Here is a 23312-nt window from a genome sequence, read left to right as displayed (position 1 = left end):
AGAGATTAATCAGCCTGGTCGAAGATGTGCTTAGAAAAAGATTTTCGCCAATGTTTTAAAGGTAGGACAGGAGAAATGTATTCAAATGATTTCTCAACAATAAAATTTAACACATGAACAATATGTACAAACATGCAGAAAGACAAGACATATGGAGGACCTCTCTTTTAAAATTGAGAAACATTTACTGTATTAATACTAGACTCTCTCAGATTTCATTTTAAAGCATTACAATTAATAGCAAAAACTGATCAAAGTCATAACTAAAACATTTTTCATATGGGACTAACGCAGCCCAAAGTAGAAATATGTGAAGCCGTTTGGAAAACAAATGCTGCAAAGTAGAGCAGCAAACTCACCCCAAGTAACTGTAGGAGAAAGGTAATGTATTTTTCACATCTGGGTTAATTTTATATATCTCCCCTTCGCGGATCTTTGTGTATCGTGGGTGGTCCCGGTCCGTATTAACAGCGGAAAACAAGGGATTACTGTACTTCAAAAAATTCTCTTATTGACATTTCACACACATTTGTCAACATCCTCGCCAAAATAAACGTATACATGCATTTGCAATACATTCTCTGCTACACATTCAAATGCAAAGCACTTGAGACTGTAAAAACAAGTGATGTAGAGGTAAAAGTGATTGTTCAGTCCCTGTCAGGATTGTGATACCTGATGCTACCACAGGAGAGCGGCCTTGTCTTAAACCACCAGATCATGTGCTTCATGACCGACATGCTGCCAGACATGTTCAGTCCTCCGAATGTGCAGAATGTGCATCTCTTTTTGGCCTTCGTTTCCATGTTATAGTGAGACTGCACGTTCAATGCAGAGGGGATTGAGTATGCGATGATGCTTCTTGTGTGTGAGAAGCTGAGCTGCAGAGGTCTTGGTTTATTTTACATGAAGACTCCGATGTGTTCTAACAGGAAGAAAGACACACGCACACGCACACACACACACACACACACACACACACACACACACACACACACACACACACACACACACACACACACACACACACACACACACACACACACACACACACACACACACACACACACAAGAATTACCGGTACCTCAATTTACAGTAATAGTGATCACTGTTGCATGTTTCATTTATTTATTAAAACATCTTTCAGTGTGTTGTCACTGATGTTGCAGTGATTCATTCGCCTGACATCTGTGTAGGCAGCATGTGTTCAATGACTGTGAAAGTGAGTGTGGGTGGTAGACTGTCTCTATCATGTTCCCTTTAATTGACTGGCAGCCAGTCCAGGGGTGAGTTAGCTTTGTAGACCCAATCTCCCTATGAGCCTCAAGAGGTGTGATGGATGGATCTTCCAGTATGATACATTTCTACGCCATTGTAAACGTAAAATATACACTAATAGTTCTGATTAAGTTGATACATTTTTGGTTTTGGATTCGGTCTTAATGGATTTGTAAGAATTCGCAAATGAAGGAGCAGCGCACTGTGTGGGTGTGTGCATGCAGGTTTGTGTCTGTCACTTTGTACAATTTCTGATATTGGTGGACATTTATCAGAATGTTTTGCTTTAAAACGACAACACAAATCAATTGGTCATCATGTTGCACATATTGTCTCAGGAAAGTAACAATTGCAGGGTGTGAAAGCATTGGTCAAGTATCTGTGACTAACTGTGCTGAGTGCAGATGTCTGAAGGTACTTACAGAACATCAGGTCATTTCACTTCAGTAGTTCTACAACGGCTGCCTCTGCTTGGTAATCTCAAGAGAAAAACAACAAAAAGTGATGCAATGTATATTTGGAGTGACATTGAGTTAAATATATTTCAAAAAAATATGTATTGCCTTTGTATTGAGCATGAGACAGAAACTATCAACTCTGTCTACATTGTAAATAAACTATGACCTTACCTTTTAACAGTCATCGACACCTGCATCAGTTGTGCGGTTCGCAATTTGGGTCATGGTTGTGTTCGTACTGCGATGTGACTCTTGGGGCATGAAGTTCGGACTTGTTTGACCCGCCCTGCAGCTGGAAGGTGTGTGTCCACACAGAAGCGTCACCTCCATGAGTGGTTGTCTGCCTAAAATAAGGGAACATCAAACATGACAGGGAATCATTTTGAATGAGCTCTGACAAGACATGGAAGGTAAAAAGTGGAGGTGTCCAGAACATGTGATCTGAAAGCAGTGTCCCATCACTCAGGTCTCAGCTGGTCCCTGCAACAGCCAATGACTGTGCCCAAATTCACAGTCTGTGTCCTCCAAAGGCTGCATGATTTCACTGGTGACGTGGTTTGACTGCAAGTGGTCTCCATTCAGTTTGAGCCTGTTCAAATTTGCCGCCGTTTATGCAGTTCACAGAGGTTACATGAGGTCGAGACTTTGAAGGCATCGAGGGACTCGGCCTGTGAATTGTCTTTCTAGAATTCGAAAACCACGATGAGCAGTTGAGCACTGTCGAAAATGATGTCATGAGACCTTCGGAGGATGTGAATTTGGACACAGCTTGTGTGTCTGCCTGGTAGCGGCAGTGATCTTGTGTTCTGAAGAGCCACAAAATGTCATACTCCGCTGTAGTTGATGAAGTAAAAGGGATTCAGAATGAGATGTGGAAACATTTTACAACACAGCCAACAGGGCAAGCTGAAAGACACTAAAAACTCAACTACCGTATTTTACGGTGTAGAAGGCGCACCCAAAATCCTTGATTTTCTTCAAAAGACGACCAGGTGCCTTAAATGCAGGTGCGCCTTATATGTGAAGTAATATTGAACCACAACAGGTCTCGCAAATACTTTCAGCAGCCAACGACTCCATTTACCCCTGTAGAAGTCGTGCATAACCCCTGCCTCTACTGTAGAGCCTTATAATGTTGGCGTGCTTTATATTTGGAAGAGGTTTCTAAATTTATTTATTCAATTTGGAAAACGTTTTTCATTCAGTGAAGTGTGTGCCTTAGATATGAAAACACTTTGAAACTACACCATTCATTGGCGGTGCGCCTTCAATTCCGGTGCTCCTTCTACACCGGAAAATACGGTAAGCTCGCAAAGCCGCACAGATCACAGGGTGGAAAAAATATGGACACAAATATTACTGGGTCGGATTTTCAGAGTTCAGATCCACAAATTACCAAATGTGACACAGTTACATGATTTATTTCCAATTAGAAGACTAATGAGTGTGAATTGGTTTGTGATACAGAGGCAACAGGGTATTAGAGGTTACTTTCGATGAGTCAATCAATACTGCTGTTTGGAGATGAGCACAGTCTCCCAACCACCAAAAAAAGCAGCTTGTTGAATCAAACATTCAATGAATACATATGAAAAGCACCGGAAATAACAAAATATATTTTCGAAATTTCGAAAGTATTGCATAGGCCGAAATTCCAAAAATGAGTGGCTTAGCTTTGGCTCAGTTGCAATAAAAAGCACTTTGAGTAAAAAGTGCATGATTTAAAAACGGATATTGAACATTTTAGCGATTATTTACGTCCGGGTCGCATCCAGTCACGTGACTCCATGACAGCTGGGCGGAGGAGTGTCTTGTCTCAACCGGTAAATTAATCGCAAAGCTCAATTCAACTTGTGTGCAAGTGATTCATGCTTGACAAGACTCACATTGGTTGGAATAACCTTATTTGATGTGGCAAAACGGTCACCCCGAAAATTGTCTCTCTTCTACATTGCATTTAGGGAGGAAAACTGCGACTTGACAAGGCCAAAAGAAAAGCTAAGTAAACACAGTACACACAACACTCAGGCAACAATCGAGCAAATAGGCACACGCGCTCATGTCATGCAGGCAAGTTAAACATGACAGCCAGGATGTTCGATATTTGCATAACATTCGGTTTACACGCTCGTGTCCGCATCGTAATAACGCTTTCAACTACGTATATCACGTGATAGTACATACTGTCGGACAATTCCGGTAACTGTCTTCAAAGGTTGTGACAGAATAAGTTGTCCGTAAAAATGCACATGTAAAAAAAAGATACGAGACGCGCTGTTTCTCATTACATCAGTGTTTGGAGCGCTGACAGTTAAGATTCTTGCATTGCCGGATGCCGTACGTGGCACAAATCACCATATACTGTTTATTTTTCCCCATTCCGGTAGCTATATTAAACCTGTTTTCTCATTTTGGTTTTGAAGGATTATTTCAAATTATCAAAGTCCAAAAAAGTCAGAGTCAGCTTTATTGTCAAATATGCTAATAATAATAATAATAATAATAATAATAATAATAATAATTTGTTTAATTAAGCCTCTGCCATGGTATTTTACTTTTATCAATGATATGTCATGACAATAATGTCATGATGTGTGTCTTAAATAATGTCATGATTTGCATCTTCAACAATGCAATGATGTGCATCTTCAATAATGTCACAGTGTGTGTCTTCCGTCATATTTAAATATCCTGTATAACCTTCTGATGCGCAGAGTGAACTAAGTTAACCTTTGTTAAACTTTGTGGAGACAGACTGATAAAAGCTAGGAATTGTTTTGGAAGAAAGCCGCCTCGGTGTCGCGCCATAGTCTTGATACCGCCCTTCTGATGAAATAAATATGTTGTGTGTCCATGAGGTGAACACACTCGTGTTCAAACAGCCATTGTCTGTAAATCACGTGTCCGGAATATTCTGCAAATTAAGCCTTTGAAGGTACTGTTCATCGACTCCAGCTTTTATTTGGATTACCAAAATCATCCAATATTAACGAACACGTGGAGGAGAGAAGGCCACTATTCTCCAACAGTTTCTCTAGTAGTTGGCAGTGGTAGGCCAGGATTTATCCACCCATCCATTTTCCAGACCGCTTTATCCTCATTAGCGCCGCGGGGGTGCTGAAGCCTATCCCAGCCGTCTTCAGGCACTAGGCAAGGGACACCCTGAATTGGTTGCCAGCCAATCGCAGGGCACATAGACACAAACAACTCTCACACTCACACCTTGGAACAATTTGGAGTGTTCAATCAGCCTACCGTGAATGTTTTTGGAATGTGGGAGGAAACAGAAGGACCCGGAGGAAACCCATGCGGGCCCGGGGAGAACATGCAAACTCCACAGTGGGAGGCCGGAGCGGGAATCGAACTTGTGACCGCTGCACTGTGAAGCCGGCGTTCTAACCACTATTTACTGCAGCTCAAAATGTAATGATATTTGTCCTAATGAAATAACAAGAGACATTTAAGTGACATAAATATTTTCCCATGTCATTGAAAGTCACGACATAATATGAAGTTGATTGTTCAAAATTGCAGTCGAACATTGTTTTAAAATGTTTTGCAAAACATTATATGAATCGATTTGAATTCTAAATAATGGCTCTTGCTCACAAACGCTCTTTACGCATTACCGTTGTGTAAAGCAAGCGCAGATTCACAATAGTTTGTGTGGATTGTCGTCGAATTAATATTAGAGTTTTTGGGAACAAAAAAATCAATTTATCATTTTTGAGCCTATCCACATATTGTATGCTGTTGATTTCTTATGATGGAAAAATAACTCGCCCTAAAACATAAAACTTCACAACATTGTGGCTGTACCTGCTATAGTTACAGTGGCAGGAGATTGTTGCGACTCATTGTATGTCGGCCATCGACATCTCAATAGCTGCGTGTAGGCGGACCTGAAGTCTCTGTTGAGCGCTCCATAGAGGATCGGATTGAGTGCTGAGTTTGTGTAACCCAGCCACAGCACGACCGAAAATTCTGGGACTCTGTTTGGGTCGGTATTCTCCTGTAGGCCCAATGCTGTGAACAGGATGAAATAAGGCAGCCAACACACCACAAAGGCTCCAATCACTGCTGCCAGCGTCACAGTGGCCTTGTGCTCCCGCAGGGCCGACTGCGGGACACTGGAGACGACAGTCGCGATGGCCGACCGGTGGCTCCTGCAGCTGTAAGTGGTGACACACGTGGGCCGAGTACTGATGATGCGCTTGATCTGTGCGCGTGCGATACGAAGGATTCTGAGGTATGTCCAGCACATGACCAGCAGAGGAAAGTAGAAGGTGAGAAGTGAGTCGGTTAGAACGTAAGGCCTGTTGAGTTCGAAGCGACACGTCCTCTCAGGGGCCCATTGGCCGTGGTTTTGCACTGTCCCGTTGACGGTGTTCCAACCCATGTAGATGGGCAAAAAGGACACGGCCACCGACACAGTCCAGACGCCCGCCATGGCCACAAACACTCTCCAAGGCAGCACCAGAGAGCTGTATCTGAGGGGCATTGTCACAGCCAAATAGCGGTCCATACTGATGGCCAGCAGGGTGAGGATGGAGGCAGTGCAGAGCATGACGTCCATGGAGATGTAGAAGTTGCAAAAGACCGGGCCCAACGGCCAGTCATCTGTAAGCTGCAGGTGTGCTGAGAAGGGGAGGACGGCGAGGCCGAGCAGAAGGTCTGTCACCGCCAGTGACACGATGAAGCAGTTGGTGAGACAGCGGAGGCGTCGCGAGGCGCAGACCGCCAGGCACACCAGCATGTTGCCGCTGATGGTCAGTAGGATTAGAAGGGTCAGGATAAGACCCACTGCTATTTTTGACAACATGGCTGCTTTACTCCATTCAACCCTGCGCCATGTTGACTTTTTATCCTTCACCAATTAACCTCATTGAACATCATGTACAGTTGGTGTACACCTGAATTCATGGTTTATGTTGTGGTCCTTATACTGTAGAGGCCAAACCTGTGTAGAATTTGACGAATAGGTTCAAACAAACTGTCTTCCACAGCTACACTCCCATCTAGTGGACAGAAAGAGACAAAGTAGTCACGTGAGTGTCCATTTCACGCAGCATTTGACAAAAAAAGTTTTTTTAGCTTTGAGGTTTACCACTGTATGCATATTTGTTTATTTTATAACTCGAATGGGGCAGAGCAGAACACAAACATCCACTGAAAGCAAATGAAATAATGAATAAATAAATGAAAAAAATAAGAGTCATTGATTATTGAAGACTTCGATGAGCACATTGAGCAAGTAACAAATGTGATGGATATTTAATTTTGGGATTCAAAGATTTATTTGATAAGACAAACCATTACGGCTCCAATCATTTTTTGGGGGGATAAGGAACTGCTTCAAAGTACAGTGTTCAAAGAAAAAAAAGGAAAAAAAACACAGTTCCTGCTATCCCTAAGAAAAATACATGTTTAATTGTTCATTGGACTTGCTCCTCCACCTTTCTGCAATTTCTCAATCCACCAGAGCTGTATAAAATGAAAAGTGTGCCATTTCATTTTGCAACATGTCATTTGCTCAAACTGCTTCTTATGTGTGCAGTGATTTTCTGAATCTCTTTGAGCGTTCGAAAGGTTGCACACGCCTCATCACTTTTGAGAGAACTGTCAAATTCTTCTTGTCAAACCCTTTCGGGAGAGTGTTTTCTCCAAGACTCGGTGGTTATTTGTCAATGATTTTTGTCAGTTTTAAATGAAAACTAACCCAATAATAACAAATAATATATCTCATCACACTGTATTGATAAAGCATCATACACTGTTCAATGAGCATAAGTAAAGAAAGAAGGCATTGAATTTATGGCTCATGCAAACAAACATCCAAACTCCACACAGGAGCAGGAAGAAGCTGAGATGCAAACACCAGGTGTTCAGGCATGTTAACTATTAATGAACATGAAGTAATTGCACAACTGAACAAGATATTGTAACAAAAGATGTAGTCAACATGATATATTTGCAACAAATTTAATATGGAGTGGTGTTGGTTATGTTGTCATGCAGTTGTGGACTGTAATTTTACAAAGACGATGACAGTAGCAACGTAGCAATATCAGAAACATCACCAAAATGGTATCTTTGACTTGATTTTTTCCAATTAAAGATCATAAATTTAATATACATTGCTGACATGAATGTTCTATGGTTTGCATGGAGAACCCATCTGTAGTTGTTGTAGTTGTAGTTAATTTGTACATAGGCGAGAACACACTTTAAGGCGGGAATAAAGACACTATTAATAATAATAATAATACATTACATTTTAAGCGCGTTTCAAAGCTCTCAAGGGCACTTTACAGTCACAGACAAGCATAGGTACTATAATAAATAAAATACAATCACAAAAAGAATGCAATAAACAAAATACAATTATAAATACATGGGAGACACTATTAGACACTATTCACCCAAAATGTATTTGTGATGCTTAGCTATCCGGTGGAATTTCAGGATGAACATAAAGACACTATTTCCAGGTAACCTTAATTTGATTTTCACGCACACAGAGGCATTTAAAGGGCAACCGGCGTCACTTTTTTAACCGATATCAGAAAAACGTGTTATAGCATCTAAAATACCCAAAACACGCAGTATGATATTTTTATTCAAATGCAAAACACCAATAAAAATGACTTAGTGTCCAAATTCTGCAAAAAATTGAACTGCGAATTGGGCATTTTCAGAAAGACCCGCCCCCAGTTTGTGACGTCACACCAAGATGTCTTGCATTGCTTGTGAATCAAAACAATGGCTTCAGATTCAGAGAATATGCTTTCTTGTAACGCATCCAGTTATGAATATGATTCAAATAGTTCTGAAAAGGAAAGCATACATGTTTGCAATTGATTAAAAAATTATATGTGCCATTTTGAAGCAACATTGGGGGAAAATCTCTCACCCCAAAAAAGAGGCACACAATGGCGACCTCCAGTGGGCACCTCCGCTTCCACTGGCTGATAAATTCCTTACATTGAGCTTGGATGCCCTCTTCTGGCGGCTTTTGGGTGCAACACGGTTCTCAGACCAAACATGTACAGCAAAATACATTGACGTGATGGAAGGACTGCTACATGTGTCTTTTTTCGGTCAGGGGACGGTCCTTTCTTGACGTCACGTACGGACTCGTCACCAACTCAAAAACAAGACTTCCTGAATATTTAGAGTGAGTCTTAAAACGTAAAATATAGCTATATGCTGTGGAATCTTATTAAAATACGCTCAGTAGAAGTCATTTGAAGCCATTATACAAATTTGGACAAAACTTGTCCGGAGACGTCAGTTGTCCTTTAAGGTTTCAAGGGCTGGCTGTTTACGCGACGGGCACCAAGGCTAACCAATCAGCGTCCGGCTATGCTGAAAGTGTTGCCAACAAATTCAGGCCCTGATCCGCCGAGCTCGCTTCCGATTGCCGAAATAGAGTATGTGCGCGGGAAGGAAATCCCTCTTCCCAGTTGACGCTCCAGGAGCACGGGATGCATTACAAAAAGTAATGTTGGCTCCTAATGACTGAATTTCGTGCCAGCAGCTTCAGTAATGGCTTACTGAAGACCTTAGGATATACCACGTCATACTGCAGTAGGTGTGAATTTATTGTACAACTGTTTGAGCGTCTGTGTTTTATACTTGCCCGTTCAGTGTTTGACTTAAACATACATTCCATACAAAATATAGCACTGAAGCAACTTACGACCAAATTCACCTTACGGACGACCGTTTGGAACGTAGGCGTCTGTGTGTAGCACTTTAACAACAAAAGAAGCTGGAACAAAGCGCTTAACATGGCGAGCTATCATATACAGCAGGTGCCGGGAACCTATGGCTCGCGAGCCATATATGGCTCTTTTGATGATTGCATCTGACTCGCTGATAAAACGAAATACATATTCTCGCTTTTTCACTGTTCATTTCCTGTTTGGGCAGCAGTTGATGGAAAGCACAATTTTGATTGAATGATACTGACCTATGGTCGTTGATGTCGAAGGTAAACGATTCCTTTTAAATCAGCCTCACGAGGAAAAAAACTTTGTGAATAGAAAAAGTTCTGCCGTGATTGTAATTTGCAATGAAACATTACCATGAATGAAACAGGTGAATATCAGTGGCACCTTGACAAGCCCCATGCTAATGTTAGCATCTATATACCTCTGTGAGAGACAGCAGAAATCAAGCGTGCAAGCGAATGAGCCGTGTGCAGGCTAGGTAGCAGTAGCTTCCCCTATGGACCCGGCAAGTTCGTTTGGCTGGATTTTTCACCAATCACGAGGAACGGAAAACTATTCATATGAATGGTGAGTATTATCACATAGTTATTTTAAATAATATATTCTGACATTTTGTTGAATCACGTGCGTGTGTGTGTAAAGAGTATGATGGTTCTCTTTCAGTGACGTGCAGTCAGTGGAGGCAGGTGAGGCAGTGCCTCACCTGTCATCATGGAAAGTGTCATGGAAATATCAAATGAAAAAATAAATTAAACAGTTAGATGTATTTAGTGATTTGTACTTTAAAGTTCTTGTCCATTTAACTTCACCGTTAAAGGATTTTTTTCAAAATCGCTGAATTTACCGTTCAAATACTAAGTACAAACGAGCGGTGACGTCATTGATGACGTCAGTGCCTCACCAGCCATGAACCTCACCGCACGTCACTGTTCTCTTTAATCGTAAGTAGGTTCGTTGTCAAATCTCCCAGGCAAGTGACACGTAGATGTCTCGCAGAGCTTGATCGTGGCGTGGAGTCGAGCAAGTCGTGCTGTGAAACTTCGTCCGATGCTGTGCGGGTCTCTGCGAGTTGCGTGTGTGTCTGAGTCCGAATGGTTCTGCCCCGTGATTCCCCCAATCTCGGTCCCACGCTGGCTCCTTATATACCCTTGGCCTACGTGGGAATGAGTCAGGCTTACTTGAAATACATCAAAGACATCACAGGGTTGAAAGGCGCACTTCCGCGTGACGCCACGTGTATGTGTGTGTGTGTGTGTGTGTGTGTGTGTGTGTGTGTGTGTGTGTGTGTGTGTGTGTGTGTGTGTGTGTGTGTGTGTGTGTGTGTGCTCTCACTGAAAAACATTTCTAGATACATGTATTTTACTTTTATGGCTCTCTTCGTCAAAAAGGTTCCCAACCCCTGATATACAGGAACCAAAACAGTTACAGAGATGGTAGAAAGCACCAGGGAGTGAAATCAAGATCAAGTCGGAATCATGCTGAGTCAAATGCCAATCAGTACAATTGAGTTCTAAAACGGGTTTTAAAGATTGGCAGGATGAAGATAGAAAACAACTTTTTTTCCATGCCTCCTGTCGTTGAGCAGAAGAGCTTGGCAATTTGCAACATGTAAACTTTCCGTCACTCAGTCGGTGATTTGAAAAGAGCCCCATTAGGTCTATGGAGATGAAGAGTAGCCACAAAGAAACTTGGAAATGTGCTTCAATCCTATCATAGTGTGACTTAGTGATGACTGATTATGTTATTCATTAGATTTTTTTCTTTGATTCTCCAAATACAAACTGCTCATTTATACTCTAAAAATGTCAGCGGGGTGTGAAATTTGCCTTCATTTCCATTCATTCTTCCGTTCATTGAGATGCCATCTCATTAAATACATATGCCACCCAATTGCCTGGGAGAGGTGTAAGTGTCTCGAAACTACAAACAGATCTCTAAAACTCGAGCAGCTAGTAATAAATTGGTTCTGAACTATCCAGAACTGATTGCCAGTCAATCACAGGGCACATGTAAATAAACAAAAAATCACGGAAGATTGAGAAGAGTGTTCAATCAACCAAGCACAGAAATGCCACACAGGTGCAAAACTCCACACGGGAAGGGTGAGACCAAATTCGAACCCACAACCTCTGCAAAGTGAGGTGGACCATGTACCGTGCTGCCACAAGTAAACCAGCGTGACTTAACTTATTCACTGCCATCTCCAAATTTATTCAGGAATTGAAAATATGACGTGAAGGGCCATTTTGAAATGTGTTTGGGTTTTGGATTTTCTTGCTGGTGTGCAGATAAAACGCTGTCCAGACATCTGGCAATGTTTTTTTCCCCTTCCACAAGGGGCAGCATACAATCAGAATCGTCTTTATAGCCAAGTATGTAGAACACACAAGGAATTTGTTTCCGGTCGAACATGCTGCACTAGTATCATCATCAAAAAATTGCAAAGAGGCACTATACAGTTCCATTTGCGCTACTGTTCAAAGAGTTAATGGCTTGGTGCGCATGGATCGGTAGCGCCTGTCTAAGGGCAGTAGCTGGAAAAGGTGGTGGGCAGGGTCCAGTAGGATTTTCCACGCCCTAGTTTGGGTTCTTGCAGTGTGCAAGTCCTCGAGAGTGGGTAGGGCGGTGCCAATGATTTTTTCCGCCTTGTTTCCCTTGTTTCCATATTACTGCTTCATTCCAGCTTCAACTGTTGTTAAAGCGCTATGTAAACCAATATGCATGTATTAATAATAATAATAATAATAATAATAATAATAATAATATACTGCATTTATAAGCGCCTTTCAAAACTCTCAAGGACACTTTACAGTCACAGGATATTTTCTTTGCAGGTAAGCAGCGACAGGCACACGCGCCAGCGTTCACTCAACCCGGAAGTACCAAAGTATTGCATTGTATTTTGTACTGCCGGCCCCATTTCAGATAACTCCAGACCCATATTATTTAGGAATTAACTGTTTTTTTGTGATGAAAGAAGAGAGTCTAAGGTTTCTTACACAGCATTGAATGTTTGTGTAGTCCTAAAACTCAATATTCTGTGGGTCCAGGAATTTGACTGACAATGACAAAAAAACCTGGCACCGGAGCGGACACATTTTGGCACACCATCTGGCAGTGAATGAGTTAATGTTGCCCGTTGTGAAGGTTGCTGTCGTCATCTTGCGGATGGGTTATCTAGTGCAATAATCTAATTTTGAACACTGTATTTTTCGGTCAGTCTTTCTACTATCACTGAGGTCTGCCCTCGACTGTGGGATCGTCTATAATAAAACATGGATTGATAATCCTCCGTCCTTTCAGACAAGTCAAGTGTGCCACTGGATTGTTGCGCGTGAAAAGGAAAAGCGAAATGGAATTCCGGTCGCTGCAACATGGACTGTGTTTATCTAGGAAAACTGAAAACAACATAGTTCCAGATAGGTGCACTGAAGTGGAGTTAAAAGTCATGAAATATGCATTGGTGCTAACGAGTGGTACCCACACGGGGATCTAGCTCATTATGTTTCCTCTGACCTTAGCGCACATCTGTTACGACAACATTCCATGTTCCACATACAATGTCAGCATGAGGAGTTCCACACATGGCAAGCAGAATCAACACATGCCACATCCTGTTGTTGTTACAGTATAAATCAGTGTTTTTCAATCTTTTTCGAGCCAAGGCACATTTCTTCCATTAAAAAAAAAATCCTGCGGTGAAAAAGTGTTAAAAAGCTTACTTTCACAACTAAGTGGTATATTGTTAGGAGAAGTGTTTTTAAACATTGGAAATTAACACACCATTATAAGAGATTGACAATGAATGAAATGGACATCAATCCAATGTTTGGTGCATTCTTTTTAATGGCAAGTAAAATACAGTTAATTAGAACTTGCTCAGGGTGTTATTTTTTATCCATGTGACGGTTGTTTTTTTCCGGGTCGTTTGCGCTTTCCAACAATCTTGTACTAATCAACTTTTCCATATTGAGTCTTTGCACAATTCCAACATCATTCAAATGACTTTTCTGCTGAATGTGTCACTTGAGGTAGTCCACCTTCCATTTCATCCGTATTTCTCCACCAGGAAATTTGCTTACGGATTAGGCTTTGCTCCATATTTTGCAGAGCTGACATTTCTCACACCAAAAAGAAAATATGTCACCCAGTTTAACTGCTTTTTGGTGTATTTGCACATACTCTGAAAGCCATTCCAACTTAAACGACCCGCAGGTCATTCTTATTTTGGTTTGGGCAGTTGACGTATCATATTCACTACCCGGTTCTGTTGCCATGATAAAGAATCAACATGACAGTTACTTATTGCCGCCATTTTTATTATTTTATTTATTGTTTTTGAGCAGAGAACCTGCATAGGTACTGTCAATGCCATGATTAGCTGCACACATCATCGCATCGTATTGCGTGATTGGCTGGGCCCCTGTCACTCACTGAATAACACAACAAACTGATACAGAAAAAAAGTTCGATATCAAATTCGTTCATTGCGCTGGATCGGTTTTCGAATGAGCAACCAGTAATTTCCTACCTGCTTCTGCTCCCTACCGGTATGGAAAAGTACTACAGTGATACCTCAGCTCACGAACTTAATTGATTTCCAGAGAGTGTGTCTAAGGCGAAAGTTCGTCTGCCGCACATTTATTTCCCATAAGAAACCATTAAAAATGTGAATAATACGTTCCCAGGTCCCCATAAAAGATAATTTTCTACTAAATAAGCCATAAAACTACACAACACAAAATATACCTTATTTTATGTATAATAAATGTGTGATTGTGTTTAATTAAATAAATAAAAGTCGTTTTATTTACCTTTGTGATGGTCGTTGATGTGGTTGCCTCTTGATGAAGTCTGAGTGAAGTTGACGTGCCTTCTCGGCGATAATACCCTCACTCACACTGTCCCCTGTGAGCTGTTTTTCATTAATCCAAATCAACAGAAGTTTTTGAACCTCTTCTATTGTTTGAGACCATTGCTTAGACAACACAGAAACACCCTTAGCCACACGTAGCAATGGTCGACCTACCGTACCGGTACTGGGACATTAAGGCACACAAACGCACACCTCGATCATGTTTTTTGATGATCTCCTTCTTCTGCTTGACCGTAATTTTCTCTTTTGTCCTCTTCGGTTTAACACTAGCCTGTGATGGGGTCTTTTCGGTCCCATAATAGCAAAATTACTCCACTCGATAACAAACCACATCTGCACTCAAACAAAGGGGGTGACAAAAACTAGTCCGCCAGCCACCGTGGCGCTGTTCGACCATGTGGTTTGGTGTTCATCCGCCGAAAACTAGTCGTTCGTAAGCTGAAGTATCACTGTACATGATTCTTCTTCCATGTGATTGACCACACAGGCATAAATATTGCATAATTTCCGACGGCACACCTGCCAATATATCACGGCACATTAGTATAAATAGTCGTTTCTTTTCCCAGTTAAAAAATATAGGGAACTTCTCATGAAATAAAACAGCTTCTCACACAGGAAATTATATTTGCTAATGTGCCAATCTCTATCAAAATTGTAACGCATAGACGTTACTTAATTTCCTAATATCAGATAAAGTCTATCTGTCTGATTATCTTTGTAGCTTGATAAAAATGCACCTTCTGTTATAAGGACATTCTTGTTGAATGACATTTCTGGGATTTCAAGAAACGTGTAATAATTGTCACATGACGCAAGACACACTGCCTTACTTTACCAATTTGTGTGGAAATGTTTTTGTACACATATTCTGGGATGGTGACTTTACTATGTAACTGGAGATTAGTAGCACTTCCGTTCTGACTTGTGTACCAATTCAGTTTCTACCAATACAGTTTCTAGGAATGCAAATCTGCCATAAAACAAGTACACCCTGGATGCAAATTTGACCAATTTTCAAGAGTCATTTTTGTGAAACCATTAATGATGAATTCATTCAAAATTATAGCTTGAATGGGATGGGACAATTGCTCTCTGAATATTCTATGTCTAGTCGTATTGACAACAATAATGCTGCCAGAGGGTGTGAACAGTGTGGATAATCTCCAGCTCCATTTGCACATGCTAAGTAATACACTTCTCTCAAGAGCAACCCATTTGATTGAACTTATCATGCCTCTGGCTTCAGCCAAGTAACGCACTTCATTTTGCCTCACTTGCCTTGAGAAACGATTCGTCTATCAGCTGATTTCTTAACAAATGAATCGTCCGCCGTCCACATTTTCCTTTTTTTTCTCATTGGAAATACATTTTATAGATTATGGGTTCAATCGAAACAAATGGGGTTCATATGTTGGTTTGTCCCATTTGCTGAAGTGAATTTGTAATGATTCTGTTTTGTTTCCGACATGGTGCATCCTTGACATAAAGTTCAGCAGTGACTCACCTCACTGGCCAATGTTTCACCTTTCACATTGCTATTGATCCCAGCTTATAATGAATTCTTTTTAACTACATGAGCCGGAAGAGCAGATTCAGATGGTATGTCAATCCCACACACGGTCACGCACACACACACTTGCTCTCTTGAATTATTTTACAATCATTTTTTTTTGCATGAAAATAAGATGATTTAGTTGCATGGATATGACAATCTGACCAAACAAAACATGATTATCGCACAGCGACAGAATACAAAAAGGCAACAGTGATGTAACAATACAACTGCAACACAGTTTAAAAATGTTGATAACATTCGATATTAAGGCAATACAGAGAGCTCAACTCACCGCACAGACCGCATCGCCTCATATTGCCTCCTGGAGGGAAGCGAATAGAACCACAGGCATGCTGATTACGTGTTGTGCGTGTCTGTCTGTCTGTGTATGTGTGTGTGTGCGTATGGAGACCTAATGAGTCCATGTGTGGGGAAGACTCTAGACAGAGGGAGCGCCACACTCTATCTCCTCCCATTGCTCTGTTCTCTCTATCTCTCAGTAATTTGCATTCAAAGCGATTCCCATAACTGCACCCATAAAACAAGCGTTTCCGGCAGTGAAGCACCGACAAAGTCTTGTTTTTTGTGGGTGGGTTGCTTTAAGGTCACGCTCTGAAGAACATAACTATTTACACTCTAATGACATCAAAATATTTGATGGGGCATTTACAGTACTTCTTTCCGAGTTTTTGACATAGTCAGCCTGATTTCATGTCACCATCAGCTGCTGAAAAAGCATTAACTGAATTGTTCGTTGGCACCAATTTCTCCTTTGATGTCCTCGAAGGTTGAGCAACATTTGTCAGCCGTGCGACCAAACTGGTATTTGTGCTTTTTGTATTCCCTATTTTATAAAGGATTTTGGAATATTGGTCTCTGCCAGGTCTTTCCGGACGTGAATAATTTAATCTGCTCTAGCGCTTGTGGTCTGCCTGCCAAATTCTTCATCCAGCTTCTATTTGGCCACACTTTGTTTGACAGTCTTAAAAAAGTTAAGCCGAAAGCAAAATCAATCTTTAAATACTAAATAAATTAAATATCTACGAGTACTTTGATCCACATGTTCTTTGCCAGTGGTGTCATAGTCATTTTTTGCCGTGGGCCACATTCTAGTTACGGTTTCCTTTCGAAGGCCGTTATGAATTTGGGAAAGACATTCAAATGTTTAATTCCCTCCACATATTACATATAGAGCGCACAAGAAATTAATGTTAATTCGTTTAGCCCTATGCTGGAGGGTTCAGATAACTCCTAGTTTGTGTTGTAAAGGTACATACTTTTCGATTCTAACCATGCTTTACAACACAAACTAAGAGTTATCAGAACCCTCCAGCATAGGTCTAAACTAATACCAACAAGCGTTGAAGGTAGACAAAAGGAGTCAAACCATATCAGGAAAGCACTCACAAACTGTGTACCCTCACTGGTCATTTAACAAATGTCAAAAAGAAAGACTAGGTAATGAAACCAAAAATTATGAAGATACAAAAAGGAGAGGAGTAGAAGTACCTTACATTGCAGGAGTTTCTGAAAAACTACAAAGAGTCCTTTGGCAACACACAATTCCTACTTATTTCAAACCGTTAAACACTTTAAGGCAAAAATTAGTACATCCAAAAGATAGGCTGCCAAATGAAAAACAAAGTGATATAATTTATTCAATACATTGTAAGAAGGAAAATTGTAAAGAGCAGTACATTGGGGAGACTAAACACATTCTCAAAAAAAGACTGCCTCAATCGGCAGTACATATGCACCTAAAAGCTAGCAACCACTCATTTGACGACAATGAGGTTGAAATCTTAGCGAAATAACAGACGGTTTGAAAGGGGAGTAAAAGAAGCAATTTTCATAAAACAACTAAATCCTTCATTAAACTGATATGATGGGGTGAGGTTCAATTTGGATCGTTCATACAATAGCCTGCTTAGGCAACATAGAATTAGCAATACTGATGAGGTGATACCGGTGGAAGTGGGGCAATCAGGCCAGTCATTAGTCAGGACAATAGGAACAATCAGTGGAGATGCAGGGAGTAGTCCTCTGCTCCCCCCAACCTGAGAGCAGGGACCTATCAAAGCAGAGTCCGGCACCGCCATGTCTGGACAGTAGGGTTATATATATAGGGCCTAAACTACCAGAAAGACTAGTTTCCTGACGAACTTTCTTGGATAAGAAGCGAAACGTCTGACACCTTCAAAGAAATACAGATGATGGCTGAAGAAACCTTTTCATCAATGGACCACTCCTGCACGACTGAGAGCTTACACAGACGTATACCCTGATGCTCCCTCCTGCCTGCTTTTTTTTTTCGGGTTCACCACCACCTTGCAACGTGACACTTTCTGGTTTGCAAAATGGCTCAAGGGCCTGAACCCCTTCACCTTCAACAATGCTGAAGGGTTGGCAGTCCTTAATAATTAAAATCTGAAGTGACACATGCTTCCTTGTAGCTTGATGGTCTAAAATGAACTAATACTATTAGTATTTTTTTATTAATGAATTCTCTTTGTGACCTCACTTTCATGCCTTGAGCATTGGAATGGTATCTTCTTTATGGTATCTTCTTTATGTAGGACAGTTCAGGCAAACAAATGCAACATTTAATTTGCTGAAAATAAAATGAATAGTTATAACTGTAAGTCACTTGAAATGTATTTGAATTTTCATCGATAAAGTGGAAAATTAGAGGAACAGGATGAAACAAGGAAGTTTAATCAGATGTATTCTTTTTTCTGGCAGGACAGAAGTCGACTGGTGAGCATGTTTGCATCCAACAAGTTAGCATGCTTGGGTTTTTTTCTGGGTCCTTCAGTTTCCTCTCATATTCCAAAAAACTTGCATGGTAGGGTAAGGAAACAGTCAAAATTGTTTCTAGGTGTGAGTAGAATTCGGATGGTTTTCTGTCTATGTGTGCCCTGCGATTGGCTGGCAACCGGTTCAGTGTAGGTAGGGGTAGTGATGGACGCTAGAATGCGTGCGACCCTCGTGAGGACAAGCGGATCAGAAGATGGATAGACGGATTATTAATTCATCAAAATGGTCTTTTTCTTCAGGCCACCGTGACAGGGGTTGAAGTGTCAGATTGTGCTTTGAAATATGCTTTGAAATAATTTTGTAAGAGACTCATCCCCATTGACAGCTGGCTGATGCACTTCCTTGTAAACACATGATGTGCCTCAATCAGAGGCAAAACTGCAGTTGTCATATTTTCCTAAAGGACAGATATTAGAAAGTTATCAGTTTGAGGTGTTATTTTTTTTAGAGATTGACTGTAGGTGTGAGTGTGAGCGCAAATGGTTGTTTGGTTCTGTGTGCCCTGCGATTAGCTGGCAACCAGTTCAGGTTCGTCTGTGTAGGCTCTCAGTCGTACAGGAGTGGCCCATCGAGGCAAAGGTTTCTTCAGCCGTCATCTGGCCTTCTTTGTCGGACGTTTCGCTCCTTATCTAAAGAGCTCTGTTAGTGAACTAAAGTAGTGCTGGTTTGACGGTGTTTGCAGTGGGGAGTTTGATTGTTCTCCCTGTGCCTGTGCGGGTTTTCGATCCTCGTGAGGAGAAATGTGGTTCAGAAAATGTAATTTTTTTCGGTGTACCTGAAACAAAATGGTGAGTTAAAGTTAGCATGTGGCAATTGCAGGTGTGGACTTTAAATCTCGTGCGGAGTACGCATGTTCCCTGATGGTTGTGTTCATTTTCTTCTGGTACTCAAGCTTCTTGCAGCTTGTCTCTATGTTCCCGGTGATGAGCTGTCAACTTTCCCAGGAGTGAGCACTGCCTGTTGGTGAGGATACACACCTGCTTACCGAATACTGCAAAATCTTATCGAAAATGGATGGATGGAAGAAAGGATAAAAAGAACGACATGTATGTTAACTGACTATGTCCCACTTTGTATTCTTGCATCGTCACGGACTGAGCGAATGTCTGCGCATTCCTCTTTCATGCTTCAAAATTGATTCTGAAATAAACATAGTGTTGTATGCGTTGCCTGTCCTGGTATCTCCTGTGTGAATTGCAATGGTCATCATCACTTTTGCCACCTCTGCCCTTTCCCTTTGTGCGAGTCATGTTTCACCTTTGGCTATATGATTGAGTAATTATCAACATCACAGTCTAATCCATAGTGCCTTCACAAGTTATGTCTCGTTTTTGTTTCCATAACAACAGGTTTCCTTTGGAGCCTACTCTGAGTGGGGTATCAGTATTACTGCAAGATACCACTCTGCCACTCTCCATCAAAACCTTTTATAACCCACTTGTTTAATGATTACCCCAGCATATAAACAGGTTATGTGTCCAAAAGCCGATATTACCTTCAATATTGTTGTGAAGATGTATGACTATGATGGGTTTGTCACCACAACACTTCTATGGTGAGCTATTATCATCAAGCACAATTTGTATTAAAAGGTGGTCTCTATTGTATTGTAGAGAGAGGGCCCTTGAACTATTCTTATCTCATTTCGCATGGAAAGGTAACTTAAGTTTTGAGTTTATTTTATTTCATTTCCAAGCTTGTGACTCAGTTCAGCCAGTATCGGTAAAGGCCATTGGTCAGTTACAGACCCAAAGGAAACACTCCATTTTTGTAACATGTTTGTAACCGAAAAAAATAACCGTGCATTTTGTTTGAACGTAACATTAAAAACAGGCTGCCTCGCTGAAGAAGTGCAGATGAGGAGAAAGTGGGGTTAGCCAAGGCTGCCATTCAAGCACACGGATCACAATATGTTCTGTCAGTTTGGACTTGAAACACTTCACTTCAAGCTTTGCGGATGATGCCTAAAGAGAAGAGGTGCAAACACGACACTCATAGGAAGAAAGTCATTCACGCTCATGACTATAATTCGCAAAATCACATCGCACCGAAAAAGGGAGCACAGATCCTATTCTGTAGACACTACTGAATTATGATTTTCATTATTGTGAACGACTTTGAGCCTTATTTTTGCAAAATCTATCAGACAGGTTTATCAATCTAAAATGATCATGTTGGAAATAATGCAAATGCCAAACTCGGTAGGACTGCACCTTTTTGTAACCACTTCCTCTTAAGGGCCTGAAGGCAGGAAGAGATGAGAAAAGAGGAAGAGGCAAAGAGAAGAGGAGGGCTGACGACTTTCAGTTTGACTTAAAAAAAAGTTAAACACTGAACAGGCACGTAAAAAAAATATCCAAAAGTGAGCAAAGTGAGTAACACCAATAATATGGCTCCTTGGACAGCAACCACCATGGAGCAATATGGTGTAGGTGAGTCAATTTGCGGCCGTATGTGCGCTTGAAGGCATGATTATTACTAGAATGGGTATCTTCTTAAGTGAGATGCAAAGACTATGAAGAAGACAAAGGAACCACCGGATTATTGCTAAAGACGATGTGAATAGGTGTCAGTGTTTCTGGTTGAACGATCACAGAGCACTGCAAAATAATTGTGACTGATTGCATGAATGCATAGTTGAAGAAATGCTGGAGCAATTGACTCAGTGCAAAGGTTCTCTCCTTTTTCAGAAAAAAACAAACATTTGAGTGACTTTTTATTGTTCCTTCTATACAGACTATAATCATTTTTGCTGTATTCGAGGTCAATATCTCTTTCGCCAGCATTCACGGTCATGCTCACAGAATCAGGAAGTACAAGAAGGAAGCAAGTTTAATTGCTGCATTCTGTTTGATTTGTAAGGAGAATATCAACAGTCAGTAACAACTGTGTAAACCCATTAAAACCTCATCTATCAGAGACTGCCATGAAATCTTCCAATTTTAATAGGACTCGCGCAAAGGTCAATGCGTCCTTTGCAACAGATGGCTTTATGTAACCCTTTTTGGCCAAAACATTTTCCATGATTCAACTTCCCTCACAATCAACTAAAGGCTGAATGCAAATGCAATACTATACTTGAGCTGAGCTTTTGACTTTTCATCTCAAGGATCTACTTTACAAACTGTGCAAGCGCTTCGTGTTCACCCATGCACAATCTCTGCAAGTTTCTGTCCTCGTGCAATCCTTTGAGTGCTTTACATTTTTTTCCTTTTTCAGCCAAGTGGAACTTTGCTGGCAATGGAGAAAATCAACTTTCTCTGGAGGTTGGAGATGCAGTCTACATCCAGCAGATCTGTGATGGTACATTTTTTTGTTTTTATGTAGTTGTGAAGGGTTTTATCAGATCGTACACTGATCACATTTTCTTTTTACAATACAGTTTAAAATATCGGATGCCAAATAACATGGAAAATAATTACACAGGCATCAGGTTTGCTGTCATGCCAGGTCTGCTTAAACCAACCCAGCTGCCTTTGGGTGACTGGACGCCGGTCAATCGCAGAGAGCGTTCTCGGCCAGGGGTGGGCAAACCTTTTGGCTCGGGGGCCACATCGATTTCTAACACATTCTTAATATTTTCCAATGCTGTAAAAATATGCGCATGCATCTTAACTCATTCACTGCCATTCACCAATTTATTTGGGAATTGAAAATATGACAGAGCGCCATTCTCGAATTTGTTCGGGTTTTGTTTTTTTTCTGCTTGGGTGCCAATAAATCAGAATCAGAATCATCTTTATTGTCAAGTATGTAGAAAACACAAGGATTTTTTTTCCGATCGAACACGCTACACTAGTATCATCATCAAAAAAATTGCAAAGAGGCACTATACATTTCCATTTGGGCTACTGTTCAAAGAGTTAATGGCTTGGGGGAAGAAGCTGTTTAAATGTCTGCTGAATTTAGTGCGCTGGCCATGGCCTCTGGCAATGTTTTGTTCTTCTCCAAGAAATGTACCTTTTCATATTAGCGCTTTGTTTCGGCTTCAGCTGTTGTTCAAGCTCCATGTATACCAATATGAATGTATTGTGTTGTAGTTTGGACAGCCACCCTCATTTCAAGCTCATATAACTCCAGACCCATATAATTTAGGAATTAACTATTTTTTTCTGATGAAAGAAGACAGTCTAAGGTTTGTAACACTGCACTGACTGTCGAAGTAGTCGTAAAACTCAATAATCTGTCGATCCTGGAATTCGAGTGACAATGACAAAAACCCTGGCACTGGAGTGGACACATTTTTGCACGTCTGGCAGTGAATGAGTTAATGACATCACTGTTGTTTGCAAAGACGTGCATTCAACCCTCAGTCCAATTCTCATTTCAAAACGCTTGTAACTATAGCCGTTTTTTTTCTGAAAGGGGTGTTTACCAGCAGGAATTCTATAAAAGACTACTGTAGATCTCTGTGTGTGCTTTTTCTATTCTGATAACCCACGGTACGGGACGATTACCACTCAAAAGCGTGTGTTTTTTGCCTCTAAGATGTGCGCACGTCCAGACACATTACATGCATATGTCTCATGAAATGTTTCAGTATTGTGACTGGCAAAGGTCTGTGCACTTGAGGTTTTGGTTAGGCTAC

General features: G+C 41.0%; 2 protein-coding genes across 3 annotated transcripts in view; one reads left to right on the top strand and one right to left on the bottom strand.

Annotated features, from left to right (window-relative positions):
• Positions 1–25: 25 nt before the first annotated feature.
• On the bottom strand, positions 26–16507 carry hrh2a (histamine receptor H2a). Of its 2 annotated transcripts, XR_016113530.1 has the most exons (5): positions 16200–16507; positions 5557–6755; positions 1909–2081; positions 1702–1758; positions 26–925 (listed from the first exon to the last, which is right to left on the bottom strand). XR_016113530.1 is itself a non-coding variant. In XM_088987424.1 (4 exons), the coding sequence occupies exons 2-3, from the start codon at positions 6557–6559 to the stop codon at positions 1912–1914; spliced, it is 1173 nt and encodes a 390-aa protein (XP_088843550.1). In that variant the 5' UTR covers positions 6560–6755; positions 16200–16507; the 3' UTR covers positions 1467–1758; positions 1909–1911. The 2 variants fall into 2 exon arrangements, 1 of the variants encoding a protein (XP_088843550.1); XM_088987424.1 differs by lacking the exon at positions 26–925 and having other exon boundaries at positions 1467–1758.
• A 4500-nt stretch (positions 16508–21007) lies between these two features.
• The window catches only part of dock2 (dedicator of cytokinesis 2), a 105419-nt gene continuing 103114 nt past the window's right edge, over positions 21008–23312 (top strand). Inside the window, exons 1-2 of the mRNA XM_088987437.1 lie at positions 21008–21156; positions 21944–22027. Coding sequence (XP_088843563.1) covers positions 21114–21156; positions 21944–22027 — 127 coding nt within the window. The 5' untranslated portion in view covers positions 21008–21113. The remainder of the gene's footprint in view (positions 21157–21943; positions 22028–23312) is intronic.

This window comes from Hippocampus bargibanti, linkage group LG02, assembly GCF_051943395.1.
Source record: "Hippocampus bargibanti isolate YZ-2025 linkage group LG02, ASM5194339v1, whole genome shotgun sequence".
Taxonomy (NCBI): Eukaryota; Metazoa; Chordata; class Actinopteri; order Syngnathiformes; family Syngnathidae; genus Hippocampus; species Hippocampus bargibanti.
This window is presented reverse-complemented; position numbering and strand designations above follow the sequence as displayed.